This window comes from Diorhabda carinulata, chromosome 4, assembly GCF_026250575.1.
Source record: "Diorhabda carinulata isolate Delta chromosome 4, icDioCari1.1, whole genome shotgun sequence".
NCBI classification, from domain to species: Eukaryota; Metazoa; Arthropoda; class Insecta; order Coleoptera; family Chrysomelidae; genus Diorhabda; species Diorhabda carinulata.
Window position 1 is genome coordinate 28,738,646 of NC_079463.1, and position 15,829 is coordinate 28,754,474.

The following is a 15,829-nucleotide window of genomic DNA, read 5'->3' on the forward strand; positions in this document are numbered from 1 at the left end:
TAAATCAATAACTTCTTGTATCTAACTCATTGAAATAAGAGGCTAATTGTTCTAGACTCAAGCAAAAACGCAAACGGCGGAGCTAGAGCAATAGATCCACTGTTTCCATAGTAACTCAAATCGCTAATTTTGTCTGTAATTTTAGAATAAAACATACAAGGATGGTACCAGAAGTTACTTGGCGTGACCTAGAGATGGAGGTTAGTTGTTTAAAAAATACTACTCTATTAGAAAGTACAGAATCTATAAAGCTTATGCTTCAAGTTTGAAGACACAACGTTGTTTAGTATTTGTTTGGTAACCATCAATAGTGGAGGTTTTCAGTGAATTTGTAGACAACGAAAAAAATTAGTCATTGTTATACTCTTATTTCAAAGGTCTTAGCCCAACCAATATAAAAGCTGAGATAGATTCTACTCTGGGTTCTCACCCAGAGTAGAATCTATCTGCTCCTCCATTATCAATAATGAATTATTAGGTAGCAGAGTCCGTACAACCTGTGAAGACCAGCATCGCAATGATCGACCAAATGAGGTGACGACTCCAGAAATGTTAAAGATAACCGACAAACTGGGAACGCTAGGAAACCCGACCTTGGCAAACCAATAATGGCCCGAGCTTGTTTGAAGTCTGGGTAACTTAGCCCCGGCCATCCCATATTCATCGAAGCCTGGCTGAACTCGGGGTAACTCGACCTCGGCCATCCTATAGTCAGCCAGGCTTAGCAAAATTCTGAGTAACCCGTCCTCGGCCATCCTCTAGTTACCCAAGCAGGGCTGAACTCTAAATAACTATATAAAGTTTTGTTCTAATATCTTATCCATTATCTTAACATGAATAGTTATAATATTTTATGAATAAATTTTTGTTAAGCATAACAGACAATAAAAAATAATATCATTTCTTGATTAAGGCCTGGTCCAGGCTTATAGACCAAACTAGGGACGTTGTTATCATCCTAAATTCCCACCAAGTCTGGGCCAATAACGGCTATCAAGCTAGGGCCAGAGTTGTACACATTTGACCCAAGTCTGGACCTATACTGGGTCCATCGTAAAATCCTATATGGGATACCATGAGGCGAGATAAGTATAAATAAGTACTAGAAACCTGTCACAATTTGAGGAATGATGAAGAAGAGTGATTACCCCGATATGAACCCTAAAGAACCTGTAGGAGCTGTTTAAACGGTCTATCGCAAAGGAATTGATCATCCCCAAGCGAGAGGTCATTGAAACCGAGAATGGCATCACAACATGGAATTCCAACAAGATGCAAAAGTCTGCATAGAGATTGCTGACGCTTAAAAGTTGTGATTGGAACAAAAAGCGGTAGTACTAAATACTGACAACAATTTGACCGCCTACTACGAATAAGCTTAAATTGGTCATAATATATTTAAATGATATGCAGACAATTTTGTAATTAATACAATTTTACGTTGATAAGAGTAAATATATCAGCTTAATCTTCGTGGCCATGATAGTAAAATCACTTTTTTATCGTTATGTATTCCATTTAAAAAATATTTAGTTGTATTCAGTGAGCGTGTAGAATGGTAGACCATCTATTAATCATATTTTGTGTAGTTTATATTTAACCACAGAATTTTATGAATATTATGAAACGGTGAAAATTCCCCGACTTTAATTTCTATATATCTTATCTTCTTATTGCTTGGTAGCTCAACGGAATTTCGAAACATCTGTTGTTCGTTGTTTACGAATTTTTCCCCTAGAATTGAATAAATCACACAATTTTGCAATATATTTCAACCTTTCCGCTCTTGGCTTCTGCAAGAAGATGTGCTGGTAAGTAATTGGTGTTGCCTTTAGTCGTTTTGAAACCTTAAACAATTTATATCAATTAGGGGAGCGGGAAGCTTGTTGTTACAGGGTTTAGAGGGTTTAGAAGTTACACGCCTTTCTATCGGTATTTTAAACTCTCTGATAGATAATTGGATTCATTTGTCTTCTCATAACAGCTACTAGATTGTGTGTATGCGTCTCGATTTCAACCAAATAAGTAGAAAAATCCTTCGCGATATTTCAAACTTGAATATACACAACATTTCGATATCCATTAATCCATTAATTATTTTGAAAAACGTGCTATGGGTCAGGTAGTTACATGTCCCTCACTCCAAAAAATCACCATATTCATGTTCATATTTACCAAATTCTAAATATTCTTTGTTTTTTTTTCTCAAAAATGATAAACTATAAAAGAAAAACATAAAGAGGTACAACTAATCAGGAAATTGTTGAATCTGCGGCTGCAGAAGTACTGCAGAAAAAAAAACAAGCAATCGTAAAGCAATAGAAATGTTTTGTATTCAATCTCCTTATTCGGGTAAGTCAATTGGGTTACGTTAAACGTAGATTGGTATTCTCACGACAAACAACATAAATTAGATTTTTGTGTGCTCGAAAATTAAAAAATATATTTTGATTTATTACCAAGACAGATCCGAATTAGTTTACCTATGTGCTGTGAAACTCGATTTATAACATATTTCCCTCAACTGACTTGAAAATTATATGGCTATGCCGAACCGGCTTAAAAGTTTTATGGAAAGAAATCCTCAACTACCTCTACGAAGACCAGAAGCTACATTTTTGAGTAGACCAACGTTTAAATAATGTTAGAATCCAAAGTATTTTAGTTTGCTGGAAGTTTATTAAAATAACTAATAAGTATAAATAATTTACCAAAAGTTGTTAAATGCTGATGAAGTTTTTGTATAAGATTCAAAAGAGTTTCTGTTATTTTTCTACAAAAAAATCTTCTAAAATTACGATATAGATATTATAATTACTCTTTAATGTTAGAAAACTGTTTAAAGGGAACATTCTGTTCTGTAAACTTTTGAAATAATAAAAAACTAAATTATCATTGATGATATTGTTTACATAAGATTGATTAAATGAATCTAATAAATTTTAAATCATATTTTGATAGCAGAATAGAATAACGATTAAAGCAACCAAATACATAAATTATTTTATCGCTTTTTTCAAAACTGTAATAACGCATTCCTCGCTTCTCTACACTCGATTTTCCGGATTTTCTAAAATTATTGACCCAATCGGAACATTTATCACAGAGATTTTATCAAATTTAACATATCAACCAAAGCTACTTCCTAATTTCGAGAAGAATGACAATTTGTTTTTTTGTTGTAATATCAATGGTAAGATGAAAAGTTTCAATTTGAAACATGATTTGAACACTAATTATTGACTAGAATGAAAGGTATGATGTTTCACAATGATAATAGACAAACTCTCTTTAATTCAAGTACTATAAAAGATCTGTAATAACATAGAAAGGGCTATACTACTAGACAAGTAATTAGGTTACACACTCTTTTTTTTTCCAAATTTACAGTCAATCAGAATAGCCAGCAATGAATTCTGATCCTTTAAAAAAAAAGTCGTTTCCAAGATCTGGTGGATCTAAAGAATGTCGTCTCTCCCTTCATGGGTTTAATAAAGAATTTTGTATAAACCATAAACCGAAAATAGCAGCTTTTTAAATACTGGAGATAAAAGTTTTCAGAAAGATCGAAAATATTATGGAATATTATTTGTATGGTGAAATTAAGAAGGTTCAGTTCAGTTCAGTTCGAAATCATTGCAGACGGTCGAATTCTTAATGCCAAGATATATTATAGTGGACAGCTGATGAGAATATACAAGTAAGTTGAAATTTATTGGAACCGTTGGTGATATTCATCCTGAACACACTACCACTACACCAACATTCCCAATTACACTGAGTGACGCGCGTTTCGACAAGCAACTTATCGTCTTCAGAGACTGAAGATTTAGAATAGTAGGCTGTTGTCACTTTGATATTTAATATAAAGTGTTTACTTAATTTTTATTTAAATTGTGGTAGGCTAATTTCAACTAAAGTTTACCTTTAGATGATAACTTGGATACCGAAACGCGCGTCAAACAGTGTAATTGTGAGTGTTGGTGTAGTGGTGGTGTAAACAGTGTATTCAGGTTGAATGTATGAGGTTTTAATGGCGAAATATCCAGGTTTGGTTAACCGAAAGCGAGTTGTTTTTACAAAAAGAGAAGCCAAGTTAAGCCGTATAAAATTTGGTAATGGAGAAGATGTCGAAAATGCAATGTAGTGCGACAATTGTTGGCATACAAGCCCAAATAATGGTTTTATCAAGGTGACAAAGAGTTTGCTGAGCGTTTCATTCAATAAATAAAGTGAACATTGTGAACAAACATTATTTATGAGACACCCTCTATAGTTATTGCTTGCTTCAAATATTTCCACATTATCATTCGATTATGTTTCACGAAAAGAAATATGTTTAAACGAATTATTTAAAAAACTAATTTGACTTCAAAATTCCCGCATTTGGAATAGATGCATAAGATAATCGATTTATAGGAAACTTATTTCTAATACCAAGGGCCTCAGATTGGATCCGTAAATCGAAAGATTTCTTAAGATATTTGTTGGGATAATTGATATATTATTATGATAATTAGTCTAGATTTTCCATGAAGTTTACAAACTTATGTTAGTTTTTATTTGAAATATATTGATAAGGAAATATTTGAGCACTATTTTTGTTGAAAAGGCAATAATGATCAATTCAATATCTGCGATAAAAATGGACAGACGTTTAATTATACCCATGAGAAACTTTGTCTTTCTTGTACATGAACATTCCAATAGATGATACTTTCGAAGCAACGGAATAATAAATATTATGAATAAATGATTTAAAAAGACTATAATACAATTCGAAGAAAAGTGCACTAAATCTATTAGATCTTTTAATTGATGTAAATTAGGTAGAGGTTTCATGTTTCATCAGTAACGTTCAAAAGGTGAAAATATTGAGCAATGTTGTAGAAAATCTGATGAACATCGATCTTAATTGATTTCGACTATAAAATTATGTATAAATTAATGACAAAATATTAAAAAATCGATAATAAAAGTAATATTGAACTCACCGTCATCTTTGGGAGAAGGAGGACAATTAGAAGCATAAGAACCCAAATGATAACCCGTATACGAATGCTGTTGCATCGGTGGAAAAGGATAAGCGCCCAAAGCACCCCTGGGACTTGGAAAACCAGTATCGTGACCACCCGTCGGTCCCGAATGTGCATTTCCCGCCGGCGAATTAAAGTGGTGTTGATAAGTGGTCCTCAATGGTCCGTATCCGTGTTGTTGTAATTCGATAAAAGCACTTTTCGAAACGGGCGTCGAATTATTGGATTCATGAGGTGTCGGCGGTCCGATGTGACCTTCCCCGGACATCGTAGGGGTGCCCGGAGGATCTTCGTTGGGTCCCCCGAAAGGGGAACCCAAATCCGTGAAATTCAACGTCGTGAAGGGTTTGTTATCCACTTTGCTGAAGTTAGGAGACGTCTTGAAAAAGTTTCACTAAAACCACTAAGTCAAATTCACTAGCACTAAGCCGGAAAAAAAGGTGAGAAAACGATAAACGTTGTTATGAGAACAGTTTAAAAAGTTAATGACGTTAATTTGAGACAACGAAAGCAATTTAGCGCACTGAATGATGATAATAGGTGTAATCCACACTATAATTGAGTAAAAACTATTTGAAGATCGAGCCCGAAACCAAATTATACGAAATTGAGTGCATATGTCGTTTTTTTACGTAGGAAAATTGACCGTTTGTTAACCAACCATCTACTACCTACGAACGTAGGCACTATAATGAAGAATAATCATATAATAGTACACTTAGGACTGTGGTTTAGCCTCTCAACCGGTAGGTTACGCTACCGTTCAGCGAAACCTCACCATAATCCCGCCTATCGTCCTTTTCATTGGTCCTTTCTCATCCTGCAACTTGTTTTTAGTTTCAAGAGGTGGGATTTTATCCCTGTAATGTTATTTAGTCCCGCCCTTTCAGACTTCCAGACGCTTCATTTTTAGGTTAGATTCACGTAGAGTTAATGTTATAGTGTTTTGTTGCATTTTTGTTTATGGGGTTAACATATATGGATATGTATAATGTGCTGCGAGTGACTTTTTGGTATTTTGGATTAACGTGTTTTGCGCGCCAGGGGTGAACAGTGTTTCATTGTTGACGAATTGAAGCGAATAATTTACTTACCTTCAAATATGATTTATTTGAGTGCTATTTATTGATCATTTTATTCGGTTCTATTCATATCAGTGAAATGTGCTTCTCCTATTCAACTTCTTATTTTAGAAATATTAACAATATTTAACTCTATTGGATAGAAAAAAGATTGTGATGATAAAAATGCGCAAAAATTTTCGATCAATTTATAGTGTCCTACTTATTTTGGAAACCACAAGTGAAAAATGAAAAAATTTTCATGTCAAATACTAAATTATGTTGTTTGGAAAAATATTTATTTTTTTCTCCGCGAAATATGAAAATTTTCTGTTGTTATTGCCGTTTTATTTATGAAAAAATATCTATGTCCCTTGATAAAACAATATAGGCAAAAATTCGAAATAAAACTACACAAAAATAATATTCAAAATACAATCAAAGTTATCGCGATTTGAATTTCGAAAAATTCGTAAACTAAAGCTATAGTTATTCTAATCCTACTTAATGATACAAAAAATACAGTGAAAGTAAAAAATATCAACGAAGTCTGCCGACTTCGGCAGAAAAACTAAGTCGTATAAAAGGTATACAGGGTTTTCTAGGACTTGATGCGGAAGACAATATTGTTACAAAAAAAATATCACATTAAACCCTTTATTTCTGTGTTATACGCCTTTAAAGCTGCGAAATCAAAGCTAGGGGCGGCTCTTGCTCAATGGTTAACAATCCGTAACTACAGGGACAACCTGTACAATCTAAAAATAGCAAAATGATTTTTTCAATCGATTTGTTTAACCCGATAAAGTTTACGATTTACGAGATATGTAGATTCTTAGATCGTGTCAAGAAAACCGTTCGCCATAAAGAAACATTCTAAAGAAAATTATCATAAATTCTAATTACTTATAGGAAATACTTACAGGAGGTATTAGAACATAATAAAACATTTCTAATTGGTTGATTAGCTTACATTTCCGGAGTCTACGTAAGATATTTCTTTGAGCTTGGAAGACCAGTCCAAGATCCTTACTTATACTTTTATTTATTAGTTTTTCAAGAAAAGTTTGATTGTATTTTAATACCTCCTGTAAGTATTTTCAATAAATAATTACAATTTTCTTCAGGATGTCTCTTTACAGCGAACGGTTTCCTTGGCATATACAACGATTTAAAAATCTACATATCTCCAAAACCATAAATTTTATCGAGTTAAACAAAGAGTTACTTTTTGTTAAAAATCAATTGAAAAATTCATTCTTGCTATCTTTAGATTGTACAGATTGTTCCTGTACAAGTCACGGAATGTTGACCATTTGGCACGAGCCGCCCCTGGCCTTCAAATAATTAAGTAGAATTATTTATTCTGTCAAACACTACATTGTAACAAGTATAAGTTTTGATTTCGTTCAGGCCCATAACTCAGAAACGAGGGGTCGTATAAGAAAATTTTTTATATCGCTGCATTATTTTCGCGTCATCTACGTAGTTCAAGATATTTCAATCTTACTTTCAATACGAAAATATGAAAGGAACGCCGCTACGTGAAAAAACTTGAGATCTGCACATGATGTTGATTATGATGATAGGCAATATTAAGTATCGGTTTACCACTCTCTATCTTTCTTCACTCGCTTTTGATTGATTCAATAAAGTAGAGAAATAGAGATGTTTTTTCTCTAAAACTGTCGTTTGGGCCCATTTGTACAGAATCCCATTCTTCGGTTTCTCTATCTTTAATATTAACTCAATGTATTTTCATCCAGAAACAGTTGATTACAAAAACAAACAAGATTAAACTTTATAAACCAAAAATTTCGCCTTCATTACCAAAAGGCGACGAGGCAAAACGTCTGAAATATTATTTTTAAGCATAAATTCCAATCCGGTTACTGTAAGGGTCTTATATGTATTACATCCCGAAGACCTTCCAAAAAATGTGGTACAAAATACTTCTGTAAACTAATTATACTTCCCAAGACTATAGATATCTAAATATTGACTTCTGGTTAAACGTTTCCTCACCTGAAGCTTAAGTAAAATACATATTACCTACTTATTAATCATAACAACCCCCTCTTATGTTTGGATAACTACCATGGATAGGGATAATAATTGGTTGAAAAGATTTTTACAAATTTTTTTCCCAACATTTTAGTATTCGATTTACTTGTCATTTTTATTAGATGGCCTTTAGGTTTAAGCAAAAAATTTAAGTCAGATTCAGAAATTGGTCAGTACTTAAAAATGTTTTTGATCAGCCGCTGTAAAGTCGTGATATGGTAGGTGAATCAGAGATATCTATGAGAATTCGCAGATTACCTTGTTGAATGGTACATAGCAGAAGATTTCCACTTTCCACCCTATATATGGGCTGAAAACAATGCTAGTTTACAACGCACTACCGATGCATGCGAAGGATTTAATTCAAAATTTAATAAACCGGGAGTACGCCAGGTATAAAATTTTAACTTCTGTTACAATGTGCCAACTCGTGATCGAGGTTATCTTGAAGATTAGACAACTCGTGACCGAGGATTATGCACCTTGGGATTTTAATGATGAAATAAAAAACAAAAATAAAATATATATTTACAGTGTGTTTCATTCAACCTAACCTTGTTACTTTTTTGTAATCTCTGTTTTTTTTTTTAAATTTTAAACTATTAATTACAAGCAATTTATTTCCCCGCTGATTCAACATAAAATCTACTACTAATGCCATTTTCTATTCGTCACAAACACTCACACCACGTTATCTGTTTGAAGAATGTAAAACGGAACAACGAATGTATCATTTTAATTTGACAAAGGGTGGTGACAATATTAGGGGTACAATTTTAACCAATTGCAAGTGTGTATTATTATATTACATAATGATAAGATACAATTTAAAGGATTTAGAAATTCTAATTTTTGGACTTTCTAGCTTTTCAAAGTTGATTAAGTACTAAATTCCAGGTAATACTCTAAATACAACCGTCACGAGTTGTTTTATGTATTCGGACTACCTTTTCGTTTACCTGAAATATCCCCTTCCCGAGCTGGCGCATCCTTATCCCAACGAATTAAAAATCATTACGAGTTGTAGATCAAATAGTTATCAATTTGTAGAGGTACCAAAAAATTTTTACATAGATAAATGGGTGATTCCGTTCTAACTGTGATTTTTTGTATTCAAAATTTCAAGATTTTAAAATTTAACTTTTCTAACTTTTTTATGCATATTATTCATCTATTTTACTGTAAAAATAAAACTCTAAGAGGAATTTACTACAACTTCAAAGTATCACGAGCAAGACACAAATGTCGGATTTTGAGTTCCACGGTACTGACTCATTTATCCACGGTACTGACATGGTAACTTAAGATATTAAACAACAAGTGCATCAATTTTCCTCAGTTTGATCATAAACATTAGAATTTATAAGGTAATTAGTTTGAATCATTTGTTACGACAAAAAAAATTAATAATTTATCGGTAAATTCTAGGAATGGACATGACACGGTACTGACATTCAAGTGATGTATGGTAACTTAAGATATTAAACAACAAGTGCATCAATTTTCCTCAGTTTGATCATAAACATTAGAATTTATAAGGTAATTAGTTTAAATCATTTGTTACGACAAAAAAAATTAATAATTTATCGGTAAATTCTAGGAATGGACATGACACGGTACTGACATTCAAGTGATGTAGTATAAGTTTTCTTTAAGTGGCAAGTTATATTGTATAAAAATAATGTTTAAATATCTTAAGAATTATTCAATTAACACAAAATTTTTATTAATTGATTATTAATTAATGACTAGTACAAAAAAACAATACAGGACATTGAATATCACAGTTAGAACGGAATCACCCAAATACATTAAAATTAAAAGAGCATTACCTACAAAATTATACCGAAAAGCTGTGATAAATCAACAAAATATATGGAAAATGAAATTAAATAACTGTCTGATTAGTAAATATGAATTAGTTAGAGCCGTCGCTTGCAAAAGTTCGCCAAACATTAACTGTATTCTGTAAATAATGTGAATATAACTAAATATGTATTGTACCTTCATCGAAGCCTGGCTGAACTCTGGGTACCTCGACCTCGGCCATCCTATAGTCACCCAAGCAGGACTGAACTATAAATAACTATATAAATTTTTGTTCTAATATCTTATCCATTATAGATATCTTAACATTAATAGTTATCATTTCTTATTTTTACAAGAAACCATCCTGACCCAGGATTGCAGAACAGTCTTGGGTTTATCTAGGCAACCAGTCCAAGCTTGCAAACCAAGCGAGGGACATTGTTATCAACCCAGAGTCCCACCAAGTCTGGGCCTATACTGGGCATATCGTAAAATCCTTTATGGGATATTACATAAAGAGTTTGGAAAGTAATACATTTCGCACTAGTTACTGTTTTGCACGAGCCGCGTGCTGAAACGTAACGAGCGTGAAGTACACTTTGCAACGAGTTGAGTACACTATTTCCTACGACCACGTAAAAAATTCTCCAAAAAAACGTATTTTTTAAATAAGTCAATTGAACAATATCACAAACGTGATGAAAAGTAAAAAAAATCCTACAAAATATTTTTTGTTGTGATAGTAGAGATGACAAAAACGAAAAGAATGATTATGAAATATTTTACAACTAAAGATTAATAATTAATATTACAGCCTACTTAATATAATTTTCAGGCTTTTAATTTACCTGTTAGTAAAATAAAGACAGTCATGAAGAATGTTTTCCTTCACTATGAGGAATAAATTTTCATTCAATTACTTTATACATTACTCAGTAATAGTAATAACACTCAATTTTAACATTTAAATTATCTTGCAGTCACTAGTATGTATTTGAACACAAATCACAACAAACTTTCAATTATTATCGTAAACACTAATATAACCTCAAAAAATCATAGTGTCTATTTCTTCAGTCTTCTTAAATTTGGCCTTTTGCCTTTCGGCACCCAGCCAGCCATATTGTATTCGCGTATTCCGTTCAAGACCATATATAACATAAAAAAAGAAGCATTCCAATACATGTATTGTTATTTTTTAGTACATGTGTGGAATAAGCTACTTTCTTAGGTAAAAAAGAGAGTGCAATCTATCATTTTCATAAGTGAATGTAGGAAAATAGATTTTTATTTTATTTTAACAACATGGGTATTATATTGCACTCCATCCAATTCTGCCAGTTTGACAAATTATATTAATTATAATAACAAGTGTTCAGCATCATTTTTCTTGGAAAGTCATCAGGACGCAATTCGTAAGCAACCCCTAAAGGTTCCGGATTAAAATTTAGAGGTAGGTGTAATTCCTACTATGTGTATAGTTCTTCCAATATCAATTGCAGATTATAAAAACCCTTGTCGAAAATTTTGCTTGATTTAACATAGGCGTAGATAAATCATTTTATGAATTCGTTATTTTTATAAATACTTATGTATCTTATGCGAGAAAGTATTCGTTAAAAGGCAACATCATTTTTTTGTTAATGAGTGCGCAGGAGTAGTGGGTGATAATTTAGTATATCCATATTTTTCTGCTAATAACCTGAATGATTAGCGATATATAGTATTTCTACAAAATGATTTCCCACCTACATTATTCCATATTCCTCTAAGCATTCGCAGAAACATATGGTTCATACACCATGGAGCCATTCCCCGCCTTAGAAATTATGTAAAAAATCATCTAAATAATATTTTTTATAACTGATGGATTGGTCGGGGAGGTAGATTCATTTTTTGAAGATAACTTAAAAGCTTGTTATATGGTAACGAGACGAGACCGAGTTTTTGGAAGTTAAAAATACCGAAATAATATTTTTTCTTACTTTTCTCTTATTTTAGACCCTAATTTATTACTTGCTTCTTTCTTCACGGATCTTCTTATGTAATTTTTTCTTTTTACAACTCCATTGTCCATGTATTGTTATTTTCATACTACCATCGGCGTTCTTGTTATAATAGTAGACTTTCATTGCATGGAGGAACAGTTGGAATATCCCGAGAATTAAAAACGCCGCATAAGGTTAAGTCGAAAATTAATAGCTAAAACATTTACACAATTTAGAAAATATTAATTCTGATTGACAGGTGCCAAAAATTGTACTACAAAAGAAACACTGCGGGGTAGAGAGGTCTTTTATTATCTGTCCGACTGGCTCTTAACATTTGTAAAATGCGTGTGGCCTTTTGTTACATTTCTGACATTTAAATGCCGTCAATTATTACCGCTTTCTCAGATTATACTAAATAATAAAGGTGTAAATATTCCACGCTCTTTTTTTAGTCTTTGAAACCCAATTGAAATTTTTAATTTCGCGTATATAGGGTAACGATTAGTGTCTATTGTGTGCCTCAAAACACGCACTGCACTAGAGCAGGATAAATTTTTTCAAATTTTACCTGTTAGTCCAGGTAAAATAGTGTTAAACCCGAAATTAAATTGGGCGCTTCTGATCGGCTCATAATAAAATAACGGGCAACGGGTTTTTGGGACTTGTAACTAGAAACAATTTGAAACGCGAATAACTCGAAAACTAAGAGGAATACGAAAAAAACTACTCAAACAAAAAATGTAGAACACAAAATTTTCTACAAAAAAGGTTTGTGGTCATTTTTTCGTTAGAGCCACTATGTCTGAGTAAATCTGCTAAAAGCCAGTGCGAATTCAAACCAACTTACGTTCCAAGTGCACATGGAAACTGCTCTGACTCTTGGAAAACTAAATGCATCACTCAGGAAATTTTCGAAAATCTTGCGAGATGAAGAGGTATTTTCGCCACATAAGCACTTGAAGTTTAAATGGATATATTTCATCACTCGCCATATAAACAAGCAAATTCAACGAGATATTTATCGTTTCTGTTTTCAATAATCTTATGTATATATCGAAGGTCATTAGACAAGTTGGGATTTTAGCTAATATCCCAGGACAATAGGCAGTTGGCTGATGGCGCGCAACGCATGCCTATTCTCCCGGAATATTGGCTAAATGCCGGACAATGGAATATTCGTCGAAAAATGACTAAGCGTTTGTCTATTCTCCTGGGACTCGAGCTGGGTTAAGGCGTAAACTGGGCGAGATAGTATACCGATAGTATACGACCACAAGTTCACACGAATTACTGTCTGAAAGGCGTCGCGACCAGAAACAAAACGCCGCTAACATCTAGTTGTTCATGGTACGTTTTTCATTTATTTGTTTTGTTATTGTGTTTAATCGTGGCTAAACAGGAAAATGCGATAATTGTGTATGAACTTTTATTCAATCAAAGTTTGAAAAATGTTAAAAAAAAGAAACGTGTGTGAGTCTGTGATTGGATAAAAAACCAAATACTCTTGGTGCCACTAATAATATATGTCGACAACTATCTTTGGAAGATCAAAGTGGCTACAGAAAGAATCCAAGTCTACATTTATATTTCCTCAGTAAAATAAAAGTATTTTTCGATAATAAGCTTATCTGGGTAACTTCACGAATATCAAATCAAAACCATCGATACTCATTTCATCGCATATTTTTTTAATACTTCATCTCTTGCATCTCTGTCTTTGTACACCTCAGAATTTATTTTCCACAAACATTCCGCATCGCGATACATTCCAACAAATTGAATTGTTTGTTTTGTATTTACTTTGTACACTGATATTTTGAATGCTGACGTAGGAAATGTTATTAATTATTATTATATATAAATAAAATAGAAATTATAGTAAATTCTATTATTCGACTCGTACAAAAATCGAAACAAATACTTGTATATACGCTAGAAACTTCACATTTGGTAGGTGTTCACTGCAACAAGTCGGAGTAATCACGACCGATCTATTTTTGGTCGTTGAAGACTGCCACAACCCCGACTACCAGTTCACGCTAGGTAGTGATCACGACTAACTCTCCTAATAGTAGTATTCTCGCCCAGTTTACGACTCCGTGTGAACCCGCCTTTAGTGTAAGAATGGAACAATGTGCAGGTAGAAGGTATTGGTTTTCCCAAAAAATGTATCAGATATATCGGAGAGGATTTTAGCACAAATGTTTGCTATTAGGACATTAAGAAGGTTACTTGGTTAGTCAGGAGTGGACGGATTATCGTTTTATTGAGGAAGTTTGTTCGGAGAAATGTGTATTTGTATTCAGTACTTTTAAATCCAAAAACACCAGGCGTGGTCTCCACTATGACGTTGAATTTTGAGGCTTTCCTATTTTTTTGGTTAATTCCCTTACCGAATGATGAACAGGAAAAAAATAAAGACTAACATCACACCCACACAACGAATTCTACGGATATAGTTAATTTTGATCCTTGCATAGCTAATTTTACAACATTTAATGCCCCAGCTTCAAATAATTTTCACTAAAATAGTGAAACAAAGTACCCACATAATTTAACACCACTCTAACGGCAACTAAAACTATTAAATTAAAAAAAATCGACAAACAAAACATAAAAGTCAAGGTGTACAAAAGAAATAATCACTGTTTCAAATTTTATTATGTTTTTTATGTCCTTGCCGTACCAAAATCAGTTTTCACCAATTTTACCCATGTCTCACTGCCAAAGACAGGTACGAACAGTTCAGTGGCGGGGGGTAACAGGAAAGGTTAAGTTGCTGTGAGAAAAATAATTTTTAGACGACGCCATCTGAAAGTTGTTTGTTCTGTATTCATTTACATACCGAAAGTTGTGTTTTGAGTGTAGTTTTGAGAGTGTTCCATGTAGTGACAGTGGCGTTTCGTACTGCAAAACAGTTTCGGGACGCTCTGGAGTAGCCCACTTTAACTTCCTTAAATGTGACTCTAGCCACTTCAATGTTGACAGTTGACTTTTGACAGTTTCACTTCGATGATTTTTCATAACCTCAAATTTTCAATTTCCTAAAATTATTTGTTTTATCCGAAGTTTTGTCTAAATTAATGAATAACAATGAATGATGATGAAAAAGAAAACATCAGCGATGAAGAGTTACTCGAATCCACTCCACCACCACGGCTGAAATACTACTTTGTTGGACTCTGGCATACAAATAACTATTGTTCGGCAACCGTACCTATTTTCCGGACGGAAATGCGTCATTGTATGGACCAAGTAGTATTGTGTGTGAGTAGAAGAAGGTATGGCCTCAGACTAGGTTATTAGCCACAGATATTTTTTTTAACTAATCGATGTGAATGATTCAAATAACTATTATTGGTTCCTTAATGAAGTTTTTATAGTATCTAAAATAGCTTTATTTGAGCCTGCCAGGAGAAAGCTAATATTTATTGAAAGAGGAAAGTTACGATCAATCAAAGAAATTATAGATTAGATATAGCCACTCCATTTTTCTTGCACTCCTGAAAAATATGATTAGTATCGCCAATCGATATATGTGGAATGCTATTTGATAGATTTGGATGAAGCTGGAAATAGAGAATTTTTGATGTTTTGCTTGTAAGTTTCTCTCCAACTGATTCTAACGGCGTAATTTACCAACTCGTTACCCATAATGCCGCTATGACATTTTACCCATATGAGAATAATTTGTTTTTCTACAACTGCTATGAAAAGTGACGTATTTCTCATAGCTAACTTAATTTCAAAACCACATGTTGCTTACACTGTGAGAAATATTATTTCTCACAGTACTATGTCCACACCACATACATTTATATGGAGAATCAACAAAAATCGACGAAAACTTATTTGGCTATTGTCAACT

General features: G+C 33.0%; 1 protein-coding gene across 2 annotated transcripts in view; it reads right to left on the reverse strand.

Annotated features, from left to right (window-relative positions):
* The window catches only part of LOC130892736 (homeotic protein distal-less-like), a 173,434-nt gene extending 167,702 nt beyond the window's left edge, over positions 1–5,732 (reverse strand). For both annotated transcript variants that reach the window (XM_057798307.1, XM_057798306.1), the window contains exon 1: positions 4,995–5,732. In XM_057798307.1, coding sequence (XP_057654290.1) covers positions 4,995–5,304 — 310 coding nt within the window. In that variant the 5' untranslated portion in view covers positions 5,305–5,732. The remainder of the gene's footprint in view (positions 1–4,994) is intronic.
* Between the last annotated feature and the right edge of the window lie 10,097 nt (positions 5,733–15,829).